General features: G+C 35.9%; 1 protein-coding gene and 1 pseudogene across 1 annotated transcript; one reads left to right on the top strand and one right to left on the bottom strand.

Annotated features, from left to right (window-relative positions):
* Nucleotides 1–422: 422 nt before the first annotated feature.
* On the bottom strand, nucleotides 423–5149 carry FABP4 (fatty acid binding protein 4). Its single transcript, XM_077876448.1, has 4 exons — nucleotides 4991–5149; nucleotides 2383–2555; nucleotides 1696–1797; nucleotides 423–1238 (listed from the first exon to the last, which is right to left on the bottom strand). Exons 1-4 carry the CDS (start codon nucleotides 5061–5063, stop codon nucleotides 1188–1190), a joined length of 399 nt encoding a protein of 132 aa, XP_077732574.1. The 5' UTR covers nucleotides 5064–5149; the 3' UTR covers nucleotides 423–1187.
* A 2936-nt stretch (nucleotides 5150–8085) lies between these two features.
* LOC144300184 (PRELI domain containing protein 3B pseudogene) lies at nucleotides 8086–8768 on the top strand (annotated as a pseudogene).
* The last annotated feature ends 9562 nt before the right edge of the window (nucleotides 8769–18330 follow it).

Genomic DNA, 18330 nt, shown 5'->3' with positions numbered 1-18330 from the left:
ACTGAGAATCTGATTCTCTGTTTTTGCAAAGAAAGTAAATTCTTATGATCAGGAGCTGACTTCACCTCTTCTGGCCTCTTCATATCTTGGTGTTGTGCAAAAAACAAGTGTTCAGAAAATAATGGACTTATTCTTAAAGGAAGCATCACAAACAGAATTCTAGCAACTGCAGCACACTAACAGACTCTGGCTGACTGTAAAATATAGGTATGTAGTTTAGAAATTTTCGTCTATGTAGGTGGAGCTCCACACAGTGATTTCTAGAATAGCTTCAAAGCTTCTACAAAAAGCAGAAGAAATCTCTCTCTCTCTCTCTTTTACACACACACACACACACACACACACACTTCTGTCTGGGAGGCCTCATTATCGTTTTTGTTTGTTTGTTTTTAAATCCATGGAGATTTTATTTGAATAAAAAGTTCCAAAACATATTCAATATTTTATTTAATAAAAAGTTCCACTCCTCAAAAAAAGAAAAATTTGAAAGCCACCATAAGAACATTTGCATCATTACTCATTACAAACTGTCATCTCTTTTCTGGAATGAACATTATGGGATTATTTGCATTAATTTTTGAGAAACTCCAGAGATAGCTTAGGTTTGCCATTAATTTTTCAGATTAAAAGTTATACTCTAGAAATATTGCTCTGCAACATGTATTACTGCTCATTCTCTCAACGGTCTAGAATAGGAAGGTATGAAGTGGCAGGGCTTGGCCCAGCTGGCTATGGGCCACTTCACTACGTTTAAAACTACCTTAGGTCTTTGAGAGATAGTTACTTGACTGTAAACATGCTACAAAAGGACTAGAATATGACATATTCAGTCATAACAAATTTATCATCTCCTACCTAAAACAATTGAAAATTCATGAATATTTATTTTTTTTACCTTGGATTACCATGAAAAATCCTATTACTTCCATGAGAAACAAAGCAAAAATATAATTCTCTATTTCCTTCATTGAATTATGAGTAAGAAAGATCCAGCACAATGAATGAATTATTACATCACCTTCTATATCTAAAAGGTTTTATTTAACAAACATATCCATGTTGAATAAGATCATTTGGGGGAAATTGGTTGCTTGCTAATTAGTAGAAAATAACAATACATGTTTGGACAATACATCCAACAGAATGTTGTAGGGTTCAATGCAAACTTCAGCTCGATGTCCCTTGGATTATGCTCTCTCATAAATTCTGGTAGAAGTGACGCCTTTCATGATACATTCCTAGACACACAAAAAAATTTCTTGGTCAGTCACAGGACTAAACTATGGGTTTATTTAATGTCTCCTTCAATGTTGGGAAGGAAACAGTATCATTTGAAAATATTCGTTCTGGGCCCCTATATATACTTGTTATTATAATAAGTTAGGGAGATATAAAGACCAAGAAAACACAAGTCCTCCCCTCCAGGAACTTTATGATCTTTAAGTTGAGTGAGAAATGCATCATATACAATATGGTGTGTGCTGAGAGCAGTCATAGAATGCTTCTTGAGGCACAGCACGTGTCAACTGAACTTAAAAGCTTGAAGGACAATTGCCAGAGTGAAACCATAATCCCAGTGAATCACCTTTTTTGTTCTAGGTAAGCAAGCATGACTAACTGCTTCTTTAGATAAAATAGTGATTATAAGATGACCTAGCAGTAGAGCCTAGAATTAAGCAACTAGAAGATACTCACCACCACCAGTTTATCATCCACTCGTTTTCTCTTTATGGTAGTTGATTTTCCGTCCCACTTCTGCACCTGTACCAGGACACCTCCATCTAAGGTTATGATGCTCTGTGAACATAATTAAAAATGATTACCATTTGTATATGGTTGAGGAAAATAAAACCAAAAACATCACTTTTGAATAAAGGAATATTTTGAGGTCATTAGTCATTCTAAATTATAAGGATATATTAAAATAAAAATGGGTGTCAAAAACAATAGCATGCAAATAATGCATTATGATCAGAATATTATACAAAAACATACTTGAAATGATACTGTAAAAATGTAGATAATAAATTTATGTTGAGATGATCTTTTTTTTTTGCTTCCACTCTTCCATAAGCATTCTCTAACATTGTTATGTTATTTTAATTCACTTCATATAATTTATATATTGTGTGGCAAATAAATTATGTTAATCACTTTTTTAAAAGAATAAAGACAGCCTTATAGAAAGGAGAAGATTCACCAACTAAATATCAAAGGCAACATGGTTTGAATTTAGAAGTCAGGGATCTTTGACCCGTAATGAATAGTTTCTCTCCTTTTATACAAAATGGCTTCTTATTTTTTTTTTCCAAAATGGCTTCTTATTGTCAGCAGTGTTTTAGAAACCATGCTATTATTCTTCTCTAATTTCTTCTTCCTCACCTTGACTTTTCTGTCATCCGCAGTAACTTCATCAAATTCCTGGCCCAGTTTGAAGGAAATCTCGGTATTTTTAAAGGTGCTTTCTGATTTAATGGTGATCACATCCCCGTTTACACTGATGATCATGTTGGGTTTGGCCATGCCAGCCACTTTCCTGGTGGCGAAGCCCACTCCTACGGGTGGGAAAAGAAAAAAAAAAAACTGTCAAGTTCACAATTTTCCTTCATGTGTAACAAACAGCTGTAGCGTATGTGTGTTTGTGTTTGTATGTGTATAGGTGGGTGAGTGTGTATAGGTGGGTATGTGCTCATAAAAGGCAAAGACACCAGTGAGTTTCTTAAAAGCCCCATTTAAACAGCTGCTGCAGATAAGTAGAGCAGGATTATACTTAAAGAAACCCATGGTACGATTAAGTATAGGTCTGTCTAAATTCCTTCCTGGTTTCAGATACAACTCCACAGGAGACACATTGGTAATTTTGGAAAAGAGATTTTATATATATAGTGACTGCACTTGCAAATCAACTGGCCATCTCAGCCATTAGGGCAGCAATGGTCATTTTGCTCAATTCATGAAACTCTTGGGTCACCTCGACCTTTCTTTTTTAGAAAACAAAAATCCATGGTCAAAGAGAATTCTCAATAGGATTTTAAAACCAACATAGAGTTACTCCACTTAAAAATATGCTGTTTGGGTGTACAAAAGTCACATTTCATCACGTTTGCTGCCAAGTCCTATTTTCTTGGCTTTTCCAAATTACTCTACTATGAAATGAAGATTTTGATTAATTTCTCCAAAAGGCAAAATGTTTCCTACATACCATCTAAGAATAAACTGTGGGAAAGGTTAAAGAGGGTCTAGTCAATTTTGAAAACTTCAAAATTTGAAGAACCACTATTTGAGTAAGTTTAAAAATCAATACTTTGATTCTCAATCACCTCAGTTGCAAATCCGTCTTTTAAAAAAGGAACTTTTTTCCTTAGGTAAGGTAAGGGGTGAACAGCTTACAGCTTAATGTAGACAGTGGGAACTTGCTGTCACTGCATATGTTATACAGAATTTATGGCAGTCGTCAACGTGTTGAAATTCTTAACACATGTACATAAATCTAAGCTACTTCTTTGACTACAGACTATTTGTCTATACCAAAGGTTAGATAGAGGTAAAAGGGAGAGAAATAGTATACCAAACAAGCGATGCTGAGGCTCTTATTTAGTTCCCTGTCTGAAAAAATGGCTGCACATGGAAAGATATATTGCTTCATCAAGGCCTGGCTCTGTTACAAAATATAACTTCAAATACATGCAGTGAGTCAGTATAATGAATGGATGCAGCATCGGGTGTAATTCCAGAATGGCTGACCTTGGGAAAAATCACATTCTCCATTTGCTTTATTCAGTCCTTCTTTGACTGATGAAAGTACTACCTGCTACTGGTCATCTCTAGAGCAACTAATTTCAGGAGCTATCTTATTGTCTTTCCTTACTATCAGTACTTTATAATTTTAAAACACAATGGTACAAGAATTTAAATATAAATGTTAAAAAAGCATAAAGTGTTCCTAAAAATCAATAGCAAAATAGCCTCAAATCCTGACATCTCTGTATCGGCACGTACTAATTAGTTTCTTGAATCATGACTAGTTGATATTCTAGAAAGTTAGTTCTCACTGATGCTGACGTCCATAATCTATAAACAAGGAAAACAGTAGTGCTTACAGACAAGGAAAAAATATATACTGTATGATTCAGGAAAAGGTGAAGTCTTGAGATAGATTGGAATCCTAACCCCTCTAAAAACCCCTCCTCAAATTGTTACCCATTGATACAACCTTATCATGCAGAGGGGTGTGAGGAGAGGGGCTTTCAAGGTAGAAGCTGAGTGAGAACCAACCTCCGGACCCTCTTGCTTCACCACAGTAATTATCCAGGGAACATTCACACAACACACCTGCAGTGTTAGCAGAACTCTAAAAGCCTGAAAGCCTCCATTATTAAAGAGAAGGTACATAATGTATATAATATTGTCCTTTGACTTACTTGGCAATCCTATGGCATCCCACGTAATTCCTAGTCAAAAAATATTTAACCCCTTAAAGCAACATATTTTCTGAAATTAAGATTTTGGCTCCCATAAAACAATCACACATTTTAACAGATTGACAGAAAATAAAATAATCGGTTAATATATGTTTACTTTAAAGCTACATTAAAAAGAGAAATATAATATTTTCAGCTTCAAATAGAAATTTTTGAATCATGGGGAATATAGTCTTACTTATTTTAGATGCAAGAGAGAATAAATGAGAAACAGGCAAAGGGCCAAGTAAAACAAAGATACCCAGCTTAGCAGTGAAATAAAATCTTGTCACTTCTATGGACTGTAAAAATTCCAGGTAGACCTTTTTTTTTTTTAACGTATATATTGGCTCACCATTAGTTGTGACTTTGGTCTAGAATGTTTCTACCAACAAATGATTCTCGCTTGCTACTTTTATAACTTCTGTATAGAAAGCAGCATTTCGTATCTCGCCAATAAAGCAGCCATAAGCCCCTTGTCCCCAGAGAAAAAGTTATAAATCCAGTCACCCCACAACATATTTTCTTACCCACTTCTTTCATGTAATCATCAAAGTTTTCACTGGAGCTAAGTTTCCAGGTACCCACAAAAGCATCACACATTTTATGAGCTTTTAGGATTATCTCCAAGATGAGAAAAAAGCTGCCGTGGTCTGTAAGGTGTTATGACCTTCTGGAGCCCAGATAACTTCCTTTTAAAGATGCCCAGATCATGTGATCTTAGGAATAACCAATTGGGGATAATATCAGATCATTTCCTTCATTACCAGCCTCTGCAATTTTTCCTCTGAGTCATGTTTTTAATAGAAATTTCTCAACTTTGGTTCTCCCTGGCAAATGGTCATTTGACTTAGAGTACAAATTATTTTTAAGCATTAACAACATATTTTCAACATTCCTATTTTGACACTTTTAATGCTCAGTGCATTCAATTTGTCCCTATTGTTTCCATACATATTTAACCCAGGGTAGAGTAGGTTAATTATCTTGGGGTGAACTTTGACCTCCTTTTCTGGAATTTCTATTATAATTACAATTACATGGTTCTTTTGAATTGAGGAACATGAGAATTACCTTACAAATTCTTCAGTAATTGCAAAGGCTCTTTGGGACAGTACTTGGGGGTTACCTGCCAATTAGAACAAAATAAATAATGGCATCTTAAAATACCTCAGGTTTCTCATTTCAAACGTTTTGCACAAATGAAAAAGAAATTGTCCATCAGGAATCTGTCAGTTTCATTGATAATGATTTAACCACACTCTTTCCATTCCCCAAATGAGGACATAGTGTTTATTTCCATAGTATTGGGTCCTTAAAAAAATAGGCCCCGTTCTAAATGTGCTCCTCATACTGAGAAAATCCATCCAGTTCCTGAACTATATTATTATATATTATTATGAGCTCTAAATTTATCCAGATCTAAATGGTGTTGCTTTACTTGAAAATGGTCAGAAGTGATAGTGGCCACACACTATCAACACTTTATTTCCTTCTTTTACATAGTAAATAACTCATGAGATTACTTTTCTAAAGTATTCCTGTCTTTCAATCTCCTCCTACCCCATACCAGAATGTTGGAAGATGTTCATATGTGCAACAAACTGCCATGAACATACCCAGATTTTAGAAAAGAAAAAAGAACTAAAAATATTGCATCATGATGGATCACTACACTGTGTACGACACTGAGTAGTATCTGTAGTGCACGGGACTGATTCACAGACTCACATAAGTATCCTGAGGGCTTCCCAAAAATGTTTGAGGCCGAGGATTCTATAAAGGACAAGTTTTTCTGTGGCCAAGCAAGCTGCTATAAAGGCCTGATATAGTCATGTTACTATGGTAATTTTTAATTGTTGCATTTGCTAATGGCACAGTAATAATGTTCATCCACTCTGGACTGTTGCATAGATGCATGGCCTGTGGGTGACGTACCATTCCCAGTAGACTTGCTATTATAAATTCAGCTGTTTCCCATTGAACAAGTAAATAAAAATGGTCAATCTTAATACAGTGATAACAGTGTTCTTTTTTTTTTTTTTTTTTTTACTTAACAGTGTTCTAAGTTAATAATGGTTTGCTTTTTTTGTTTGGGCTTTATTTTGGTTTATCTTTTTAAAGATTTTCTTTTTTTTCTTATTTTTAAAAAAAATTTTTAAAGATTTTCTTAAGCTTTAGATTTACAACAAAATCGAGAGGAAGGTATAGAGATTTCTCATGTACCCTCTGCCCTCACATGATTCACAACCTCGCCCATGATCAACATCACTCACATTTTTTACCAAGGTTGAACCTACATTGACACATCATAATCACCCAAAGTCTATAGTTTATGTTAGGATTCACTTTTGATGTTGTATATTCTGTGTATTTGGACAAAGTATAAATGACATGTATCCATCATTATAATATCATAGAGTATTTTCACAGCCCTTAGAACTCTCAGAGGTCCTCTGCCTTCCCACATCCCTAAGCCCCCAACCTGTGCAACCACTTACTGTCTCCATAGTTTTGCCTTTTTCAGAAAATAGTTGTGTATGTGGCCTTTTCAAATTGGTTTCTTTTCCTTAGTAATATGCATTTAAGTTTCCTCTATGTAAAAAAAATAAATAAATAAAAAGTTTCCTCCATGTCTTTTCATGGCATAATGGCTCATTTCTCATTAATACTGACAAATATTCCAATGTCTAGATATACATAGTTTTATTTATCCGTTCACCTACTGAAGGACTTCTTGATTGTTTGCAAGATTTTGTAATTATGAATAAAACTGCTGTAAACATCCACACGCAGGTTCTCATGTAGACCTAAGTTTTCAAGTCCATTAGGTAAATACCAAGGAGCATGACAGTAAGAGTATGTTTCGTTTTGTAAGGCACCACAGAACTGTCTTTCAAAGTGGCTGGACCATTTTGCGTTACCACCAGCAATGAATGAGAGTTCTGTTGCTCTGCATCCTCCCTAGTATTTGGTGTTATCAGTAATCTGGATTTTGGCTATTCTTATAGGTGTGGAGTAGCATCTCGTTGCTGTTTCAATTTCCATTTTCCTGATGGCTTATGATGTGGAGTGTCTTTTCATATGCTTATTGACCATCTGTAGGTCTTATTTGGTTAGGTGTCTGTTAGGGTGTTGGGCCCATTTTTTAATTGGGTTGTTTGTTATTGTTATTGTTTGTTTTAAGAGTTCTTTGTGCATTTTGGGTAATAGTCCTTTATCAGGTATATCTTTTGCAAATATTTTCTCCAGTCTTTGTATAATGGTTTACTTTTCAAAATATATGTTGATGCTTTACTTTTAGTAACAAATTGTTTCAGACAGATTTTGAAATGATTATCATACTTGAATACATCTCATGTATATTTGAACACTGCAATTTAAGCATTTTTTTAAAGATGGGCTGCCCAAATAGTGTAGTCTAGTCACATGTGGTTCCTGAATACTTGAAATGTGGCTAGAATGAATCAGAAGTTGAATTTTTAATTTTACTTAATTTTAATTAAAATTCAGTGCGAGGTGCATGGCTGACAGGGTGACTGCAGGGGCGGGGCGGGGGCAATTGTGGCTTTTTCGCCTCCTTGTCCCCTAGGGCCAGCCAGACACCACGCAGGCTGCCAGCACCATGAATATCTGGAATTCAGAGCACGTCTTTGACCACCCATGGGAAAACTGTTAGGACAGCTGCAATGCAGAAATACCCAAACTCTATAAACCCAAGTGTGGTTGGAGTTGATGTGTTGGGCAGACATATAGATCCCTCTGGAAAGTCGCACAGCCATAGACTTAGCACAGAGTGGGGACTGCCTTCCATTGTGAAATCTCTTATTGGCGCAGCAACAACTAAAGCACACGTGCAGGAACATTCTGTGGTTGATGCTGTAGGGAAGACCATGGAACTTAAATCTACTAATATTTCATTTACAAATATGGTTTCAGTAGATGAGAGACTCCTATACAAACCACATTCTCAGGACCCACAAAAAAACTGTTTTGACTCAAGAAGCCATAATCCGTGTGAAGGGAGTCAGTGTCAGGAGTTACCTTGAAGAACTGATGGCTTGCACGATATCTTCAAATGCTAATGAAGGCCGAGAAGCAATGGAATGGGTGACACATAAATTAAATGCTGAAGTTGAAGGATTGGCTGTTTCAGGGGGGGTGGGGAGGAGAGAGGGAGCATAAGGACTCCGATGGTGGTTTGTAGAGAAATGAGGCTGAAAATCAGTGCTCCATATCCACTCCCCAGGTCTCTGCAAACTGGCAGTATATTTATTTGTTATTTAAAAAATAAAACTGTATTTTGGGTAGAGGTGCTTTTTTTGTTTGTTTGTTTTTAATAAGCTGAAGGAAAGCTATGGGACTTGTGATCAACACAAAGAGGTGTGAGGTTTCTAAATAAAAGGGATCAAATGAAAGTAGTATTGTTTGAAATGACTGTCTGATTTTGAGGATTCCAGTATTTCGTGAAAATTGAACAATTTTTGAAAAGTACTTGGAAAATCACATTGGCATATTAAATCTCCTTTAAGGTAGAAAGGTAAAGCTTTTCATGCATTGTAGACTCTACCTGGCTTTGGATCAACCTCAGAACAAAGCAGAGCCACCTAAATACATAGAATTACCCTGCTGTGATAAACTGTAGGAGCTTGCACAAGGGAATGCTCTTTAAAAGGAGAAATTATATAGTTTGAAAAGACATATTAATTTGTATAAAATAACTTGCTCTACTATAAACCACCATTAAAAACCAGTGTTTTGTTTTGGTACTTATATGACATTTTTTGGAGTGAAAATTATCACAAATAATACACGACTCCAACAACGGAAAAAAAGGATTTTAATATATTAAAGAATACTGTATTAATTTGCTAAAATTTTGTAACTTAGGAAAGGTACTACCCTCATTGGATTTTTCACTTTTTGACTTAGTATGCTCTACCGTGGGCTGGTGATGTTCACTGAAAAAAATAGTCATTACCAGAATTTTGCAACTTTAATTAAAATTTAAGAAATAATCCTCATACAGTAACTAGTTAACTTTTAAATATACGTGGAAGAACCTGAGTATGTGCGTCTATTCTTCAAATCATAGAAATGTCTAAATCTTATGAAATCTAAATGTCAATCAAGCATTTCAAAAGAAAGTTTAGAATCTGAATTGAGATATACTCCTAGTATGAAATGCATTCTGAACTTTGAGGACAATATTTTAAAAAGTACAAGATCTCATTAAAAATGTTTACACTGATTATATAAATTATTAAATGTTGAAATTATGACATTTTAGATACATTGAGTTAAATAAAATATATTACTAAAATTAATTAAATTAATGTGATGCTAAAAAAAAATTAATGTGATGATTCCTTTTCACTTTCATAACCTGGCTACCAGAAAATTTTAGATAACATGTGTGGCTCATATTATGTTTCTACTGAGTAGCACTATTTTAGAGTAACACAATGTCACCAAGGTTTATTTGTTTATTAAACATGTGTGTCAGGCTCTTTGCCAGCCACTGAGGATTCAATATGGGCAACCTTACCAGGCACTTGCTTGCTCTCACAGAGCTTACATTTTAGTTCTGGAGAAGATACTACACATGGAAATAAATAAACCAACATCAGGTAGTGATTTCAGAGAAAACAGAAAAAGGTAATCAGAGACGTAATGACTGCTCCAAGGATTGGCAACCCTAGATGGGGCAGTTCTGGGAGGTCAGTCAATGGATGTGGATAATGGAGCTGATACCTAGAGGATGAGAAGAAAACAGTCATGGAAAAATGAGGCAAAAGATGTTCCAGACACAGGGAACAACAGGAGTTTGCAGATTCCATTCCCATTCATGACAATTTCACCTGAACATGACCACCAACACTAACCCATCCACACACATATAGATATATGTTCCTGGGCAGCCCGGTGGCTCAGTGGTTTAGCGCCACCTACAGCCCAGGGCCTGATCCTGGAGCCCCGGGATCGAGTCCCACATCAGGCTCCCTGCATGGAGCCTGCTTCTCCCTCTGCCTGTGTCTCTGCCTCTCTCTCTCTCTCTCTCTGTGTGTGTGTGTCTCTCTTAAGTAAATAAATAAAATCTTAAAAAAAAAAAGATATATGTTCCTATAAACCATGACAAAAGTACAGATATATGTTCCTGGTGAGCAGAGTCCAAGCTCCATTAAGGCAGGAACTTTTATTGTGATTATTTACTGGTGCATATCCAAAAACTGAATATACAATAAAATTGAATTAAGAGTCCGGCAACACTCCTGTAAAATTACCTCAGGAATATTTCTATGGGCCAGTAGCCTCATGTTCCAATGTTAATGTATTTAGTGTCTGATCATTGCTGGAGAAATGCATAGTTGAAATTTTCTGGAAACAACGGGCTCCTTCAATGATTTCTTATAAACAAAAGTAGTAACCTATAGTATGGAGACTTGGTAACTTAAATAGCAATGAAAGAATTAATATATAAGAAAGTTGTTGGGTTTACATGAAAAAAGTCACATCATCAGTTGTACCGAGTAACAAAATAAGCTTGCCAGAGTTACTTGAGGGGATGTTGTCTTTAAAAGCACCTCAGTTTATGTTCCAAACACATGGGCCATACTGAGGAATGCTAATATTCTATGAACAAGTCCACTAAGTTATGTATCATGTAAGACAGAGATTTCTTTCAAACAAGAAGCTTTCCAGAAATTATTTTTAAGTTTTTTTTGTTTTAATTCCAGTATAGTCAACATACAGTGTTCTGTTAGTTTCAAGTATACAATATAGTGATTCAGTAATTCTATACATTACTCAATGCTCATCATGGTGAGTGTACTCTTTAATCGCCATCATTTATTTCACTCATCCTTCCACCCCGCCCTCCACCCCTCCTGGTAAGCATCAGTTTGTTCTCTGTAGTTAAAGTCTGTTTCTTGATTTGTCTCTCTCTCTCTCTCTCTTTTCCCCTTGTTCATTTCTTTTATTTCTTAAATTCCACATCTGAGTGAAGTCATGTGGTATTTGTCTTTCTCTAACTGACTTATTTCTCTTGGCATCATACCCCCCTAACTCCACCCATGCTGTGGCAAATGACAAGATTTCATTCTTTTTATGGCTGAGTAATATTCCATTATATATACTACATCTTCTTTATCTATTAACCTGTCCATGGACACTTGACTGCTTCCATAATTTGGCTATTGTAAAAAATGCCGCAATAAACGTAAGGGTGCATGTATTTTTTTGAATTAGTGTTTTTGTAATTTTTTTAGTAAATACCCAGTATTATATTATACCCTATAACTTACTGGATCATAGGGTAATTCTATTTTTAATTTTTTTGAGCAACCTCCATACTGGTGTCCACAGTGGCTGCACTAGTTTGCATGCCCACCAGCATCGCACCAGAGTTTCTTTATCTCCACATTCTTACCAACGCTTGTTGTTTCTTGTGTTTTTGATTTTATCTATTCTGACAGGTATGAGGTGATATCTCATTGTAGTTTTGATTTGCATTTCCCTGATGTTGAATGATGTTGAGCACCTTTTCATGTGTCTATTGGCCATCAGTATGTTTTCTTTGGAGAAATGTGTGTACATGTTTTCTGCCCATTTTTAAATTGGATTATTTGTTTTTTGGGTGTGGAGTTACATAAGTTCTTTATACATTTTGGATGCTAATGCCTTATCAGATATGTCATTTGCAAATATCTTCTCCCATTCCGTAGGTTGCCTTTTTGTTTTGTTGTTTCCTTGGCTGTGCAGAAGCTTTTTATTTTGATATAGTCCTAATAGTTTATTTCTGCTTCTATTTCCCTTGCCTCAGGAGACACACCCGTAAAAATGTTCCTACAGCCAATGTCAAAGATGTTACTACCTATATTCTCTTCTAGGATTTTTATGGTTTCAGTTCTAACATTTAGGTCTTTCATCCACTTTGAGTTTATTTTTGTATATGGCTTAAGAAAGTGGTCCAGTTTCATTCTTTGGCATACAGTGGTCCAGTTTTCCCAACACTCTTTGTTGAAGACTCTGTTTTTTCCCCTTTGCATATTCTAAACTCTTTTGTCAATGATTAATTGGCCATGTAATGATGGGTTTGTCTCTGTGCTTTCTATCCTGTCCTATTGATCTATGTGTCTATTTTTGTGTCAGTACCATACTGTTTTGATTACTACATCTTTGTAGTATAACTTGAAATCTGGAATTGTGATACCTCTAGCTTTTTCTTTTTTTTATGATTTTATTTATTTATTTTAAAGAGAGAGAGAGAGAGAATGAGAGAGAGAACAGGGGGAGAAGCAGGGAGAGGGAGACAGGGAAATCATCTCCAGCAGACTCTGCACAAAGTGCAGAATCTGACACAAGGCTCAATCCCAAGACCCTGAGATCATGACCTGAGCTGAAACCAAGAGCTGGATGCTTAACCAACTGAGCCACTCAGTAGCCCCCAGTTTTTCTTTTTCAAGATTGTTTTAGCTATTCAGAGTCTTTTGTGGTTCCATGTAAATTTTAGAGTTATTTGTTCCAGTTCTGTGAAAAATGTTTTTTTTTTTTTTCTGTGAAAAATGTTATTGGCATTTTGATGGGGATTGCATTAAATCTGTAGATTTCTTTGGTGAGTAAAGATATTTTAACAATATTTTTTCTTCCAATCCATGAGCATGGAATATCTTCCCATTTGTTTTTGTCATCTTCAATTTCTTTCATCAGCATTTTGTAGTTTATGGAGTACAGCTCTTTCACCTCGCTGGTTAAGTTTATTCCTAGGTATTTTATTATTTTTGGTGCAATTGTTACTTACTATTAGTGTATAGAAATGTGATGGATTTCTGTACATAAATTTTGTATCCTGTGACCTTTCTGAATTCATTTATCAGTTCTAGTAGGTTTTTGGTAGTTTTTTGGGTTTTCTATATATGGTATCATGTTGTCTGCAAATAGTGAAAGTCTTACTTCTCCCTTAGCAGTGTGGATGGCTTTTATTTCTTTTTGTTGTCTGATTGCTGTGGCTAGGTACTATGTTATAGTAGTATATTGAACAAAAGTGGTGAGAGTGGACCTCCTTATCCTGTAGAGGGAAAGTTCTCAGTTTTTCTCCCATTGAATATGATATTCACTGTGGGTTTTTCATAGATGGCCTTATTATGCTGAGGTATATTTCCTCTAAACCTGCTTTGTTGAGAGTTTTTAATCATGAGTGAATGTTGTACTTTGTCAAATACTTTTTCTGCATCAATTGAAATGATCATATGGTTTTTATCCTTTCTCTTATTGATGTGATGTAGCACATTAATTGATTTACAAATATTGGAGTACCCTTATATTCCTGGAATAAATCCCACTTGATCATGATGAATGATTTTTTTAATGTATTGTTGAAATTTGCTAATATTTTGTTGAGGATTTTTGCATCTATGCAAAAATCAGAGAGGTTAAGCTGTAGTTCTCTTTTTTTGTAGTGTCTTCATCTAGTTTTGGGATCAAGGCCTCATAGAATGAATTTGAAAGTTTTCCTTCCTCTTCTCTTTTTCAGAATAGTTTGAGAAGAAAAGGTAATAACTTTCTTTAAATGTTTGATAGAATTCATCTGTAAAGTCATCTTGTCCTAGACTTTTGTTTGTTAGAAGTTTTTGATTACTGGCTCAATTTCCTTGCTGGTAATCAGTCTGTCCAAATTTCCTATTTCTTCCTGGCTCAAATTTGGGAGGTTGTAAGTTTCTAAGAAATTATTCATTTTTTCTAGGTTGTCCAATTTGTTGGCATTATAATTTTTCATAATATTTTCTTACAATTCTTTGTATTTATGTGGTGTCAGTTGTTATTTCTCTTCTTTAATTTCTAATTTTGTTTGAATCCTCTTTTTTTTTCTTATGAGTCTGGCTAAAGGTTTGCCAATTTTCTTGATCTTCTCAAAGATTCATAAGCTGTCCAGAATTTAATCCAAAGACCCATGCCTCATATTTTATGTGTCTACTCTGCAGTAGAACTTGGAATATAAGCAACTGCCCAGTTCTTCCATAAATTACCTTCATCTCAGTTCCTAAGACTTAATCTTGCTGCCTAGATAAGACAGACTGTGCCCTCATCAAATATATCTTTCTTTCACCACAGTGTTGATGAATTGTTATATGGATAGATGGAATACAATAAAGAGAATCACACTAAAAAACAATTCGGCAGTATAAGATCTTGGGTTCACATTCTTTGAAGAATATCCTCCCTGTGTATTAATGAAGAAAATTCAGATTTAACCAAAACTTTTGTGGTCATCTTTTCTTGAAAACTAGCAGAAATTGTACTATTCACATTTTTTTTAAAGATTTTATTTGTTTATTCATGAGAGATCCAGAGAGAGAGAGCGAGAGAGGCAGAGACATAGACAGAGGGAGAAGCAGGCTCCCTGCAAGGAGCCAAATGTGGGACTCCATCCCAAATCCCAGGATCCCGCCCTGAGCTGAAGGCATATGCTCAACCCCTGAGCCATCCAGGAATCCCTCATTCACATTTTCAAATCTTGTTTCATTGTTTAAAGCTCACATTGATAAAATTTTTTCACAAAATCTTATTTTGGCAAACCTACTATATCCAAGGCATTGTGCTAGATTCAATGAGAGAATAGAGTAATAAATAAGATGTGATTTCTGGGGTGCCTGGATGGGATAGTTGGTTAAGCCTCCAACTCTTAGTTTTGCCTCAAGTCATGATGTCTGGGTCATGAGGTCAGGCCCCCATTGGGTTCCACACTCGGCCAACTCTGTTTGAGATTCTTTCTGTCTCCCTCCCCCTCCACCCCTCCCCCATGCATATATGTGCTCTCTCTTTTTCTCTTTCTCTCTCTCTAACTCCCAAATAAATAAATAAATAATATCTTTTTAAAAGATGATGTGATTTCTGCTTTTCCTTAACTCTCCAACTTCCTATTTTAGTTACCAAACTGAGACCAAAGTAAAATACAAAATATTTTTATATGTTTATTTTGAAAATCATCTTAATGTAGCTTTTTCTTTTGTACACAAGAGGGATCTACTGCTCTTCCAAGTTTTCTTTTATGCTTTTAACATATTTTATTAGCATATAATATGTAACAGATAAGTGATATCTCTAACCCATCCCCAATCTCTCCTCATTCATAATCTCCCTTCACCATCCTGAACTCTATCCCAACCATGACTTAAAGTTCCTGTACATTACTCATTCACCAAATATTTGCTGGATTAATGCACTAATTAATAAAAGTAATAAGGTTTGGGTTTAGGCACATAATCATACTTCTTGCTTGTGGATGAGTTTTAAAACCATAGACTCAGATCTGTGTTTTATGAAGATAGAGTGGAACTAGGAAGGATATATTATAAAGGCTAAAGTAAGCAGCAGTAATTTCCCTCACAAGGCACTGATGGGATGATGAGGAGCTGAGCAAAGGTAACAGCAGAGAGATGATGGAAAAGCAATGAAAGAAAGTGAGGAATGACATAGGAAGGGTAGAGGAAGCTCCCTCCTTCTGGAGGAGCCTAGTCCCTATAAACAAGGGAGAAAATGTGCCTTTGGCTGTAAAAGGAATTCCCAAAGGAACAACTATACCTTTCTTCACAAATATTCAAATAATAGCATTAAAATGCACATACTAGACCATACTCTTACCATGGAGAAAGAGTGTTCGGTGACTAAAGCCTTTCCTTACTTTAGAAATATGGAGACTAGGGATGTGGCCCCAGATACTCAATGCTGGCTGGGGACAAGCCCTCTCTGGTTTAGGCCACTGCTTTGCACTTTGTTGCACTATGGACAGCTTCCATGGAATGCATCCCTCTGACCTTTGCCTGTGTTTATTTCTTTTGGAGGAAATGAGGGTATTTTTTCTGACAATTTTTAAGTTGAAGAGGAAACATACCCAATCTTGGAATAATCAAGAGTAGGGACAAAGCCATGATGAGAGGGAGTGTTTTCACAGAATGTGTGTGATAGGTTAAGAAAGAGTTCGTGCCAAGGTTCTCCTTTTATTTAAACAAAGTTTCCATATTCATGTAATATTATTACCAATGTTTGGGGATTTCTTAGAGTTTAAAGATAAAATTTTGGCAGGTAATTCAGGCATATTTTGCTTGGTTCTCTCCCCCACAGATTATTGGGAACTTTTAATATGAGAATTATTTTATATTTCCTATCCTAGGTTTAAGAGACAAAGGTGACCCTATTAAGTTTGTGTATCATTCATTGAATATATGTTCACAGTGACTGATCATTGACACTTTGACTTCGAATAGTGATGGAAAGAGTGACTAAGCCAGCAGGCTATGCATCATTTTAAAAGGTGGTGGCTAATTATAGACTTGTGCTGTGACTTCAAGAGTATTGTGTAAGTTCTTCACTTGCCCTCTTACTCATAAAAGGAACTATTTGTTCATAGTGTAGTAGGGGCAAGTAGGAACCAACTAAAGAGCTGGCAAAGCACTTTCTGAATGTAGAATGTGTCCTACTTTGTCTTTATTTCATAAAGCAAGCATCATTATGAAGAACTGACTGTAGGCAAGTGAAAAAGTGAACCCGGAAAACCAGAATGGAATGTAGCAATGAACCAGTTGTGATATTAGAAGATATCACTAAGAAAATGTCCAGGAGGACAGACAGAAACACACACACACACACACACACACACACACACACACAGATCAAGTTTGTTCTCTTCTTTGTGTTCATTTAACATTAAGTTATTCCCCCTTTTAATTCCTGGCCAAAGTTCCTTGGGGGTAAGTATTATATCATTCATCCTTGGATTCCCTAGGCTTAGCATTCTAGATGATGTGGAAGTTCTGTATAGTTCATTGCTGAATTAGGAGGGAACCAATCAGATTGATTTAGATCACATTAAGGTACAAATGACAGATAATATTTTAATATTACTAGAAATATTTGCAGCTTTAAAAATAGATCCCAATTAACCCCTTGAGATTATTTTTGACAGAATCAAAGGAAAAATTTCAGGCATGGGAAATATATCGTAGAACAGAACTAGTCTGGCCTCCTCAAGTTGTAGTATTATATACACTGCTACTTCTGTTTACAAGAACTTTTTCAAGGAATGAGCACACTCTGTCTTTTCAAAACTCCAGTTCATAACCTCACTTTTACCAGACTCAGCCCACTTACATTTTATATGCTTTTTAAAATTGCACATATATCATGTGATTTTAATTACACAAATAGAACTAAATACAAAGAAGATGCTTATCCATATATTCATCAAATGTCTAACAAATGTCAGTCACCGTGCTGGATGCTCTGGCATAAAAATGAGGAAGACGAACAATGGCAGGCACATGAGGACTATGAACCTTTTGGACAGGAGGGATTATGCATCTGGAGTGGCTCTAGAGTGGCTCTGACAGAGAGTAGACACAGTTTCTGCTTCGTGAAAGGCGCTTAAATAACATTTAAGAGAGAGAGGAAGGAAGAGATAAAGGAGAAGGAAGACTAGAAAAAGAAGGATAAAAGAAATAAAGGAAAGAGAGAGTAGGGGAGAAGGAAGAAGGGCAAGAGAAAGCAGATGCTTAGGATGAGCACTGGGTACCCCAAGGTTGTAGACAAAATGAAAACCATGTAGTAGAATGAAAACACCAGCCAGTAGCAGATGCCACAATAGGCACTAACTGTGACTTAATGCTAGTAAAGAGACAGAACAGGAGCAGCTCATCCAGGAATAATTTAGATTACAAGGAGGCACTGAGTATTCTTTCTGGGAGGCACTTTTGCTGTGAGACTTCTCCCCAGTGAACTCTGATCGAGTAAGAAAGCACAAATGTCAGGCATCTGTGAACTATATTTGCCATCTGGGTGTTAACTTCCCTCCTGACGAAAATCCTCTCTCACTGGG

The sequence above is a fragment of the Canis aureus genome, chromosome 28 (genome assembly GCF_053574225.1).
Source record: "Canis aureus isolate CA01 chromosome 28, VMU_Caureus_v.1.0, whole genome shotgun sequence".
Classification (NCBI taxonomy): Eukaryota; Metazoa; Chordata; class Mammalia; order Carnivora; family Canidae; genus Canis; species Canis aureus.
This window is presented reverse-complemented; position numbering and strand designations above follow the sequence as displayed.

What these genes read in the sequence shown, in the direction of transcription:
- FABP4 (XM_077876448.1), bottom strand. Translation starts at nt 5,063, where the DNA reads ATGTGTGATGCTTTTGTGGGTACCTGGAAACTTAGCTCCAGTGAAAAC. An exon ending in TGATTACATGAAAGAAGTGG is followed by an intron (nt 2,556 to 4,990) that starts GTAAGAAAATAT and finishes TCCCACCCGTAG; the next exon opens with GAGTGGGCTTCGCCACCAGG. An exon ending in TGGATGATAAACTGGTGGTG is followed by an intron (nt 1,239 to 1,695) that starts GTGAGTATCTTC and finishes TTGTGTGTCTAG; the next exon opens with GAATGTATCATGAAAGGCGT.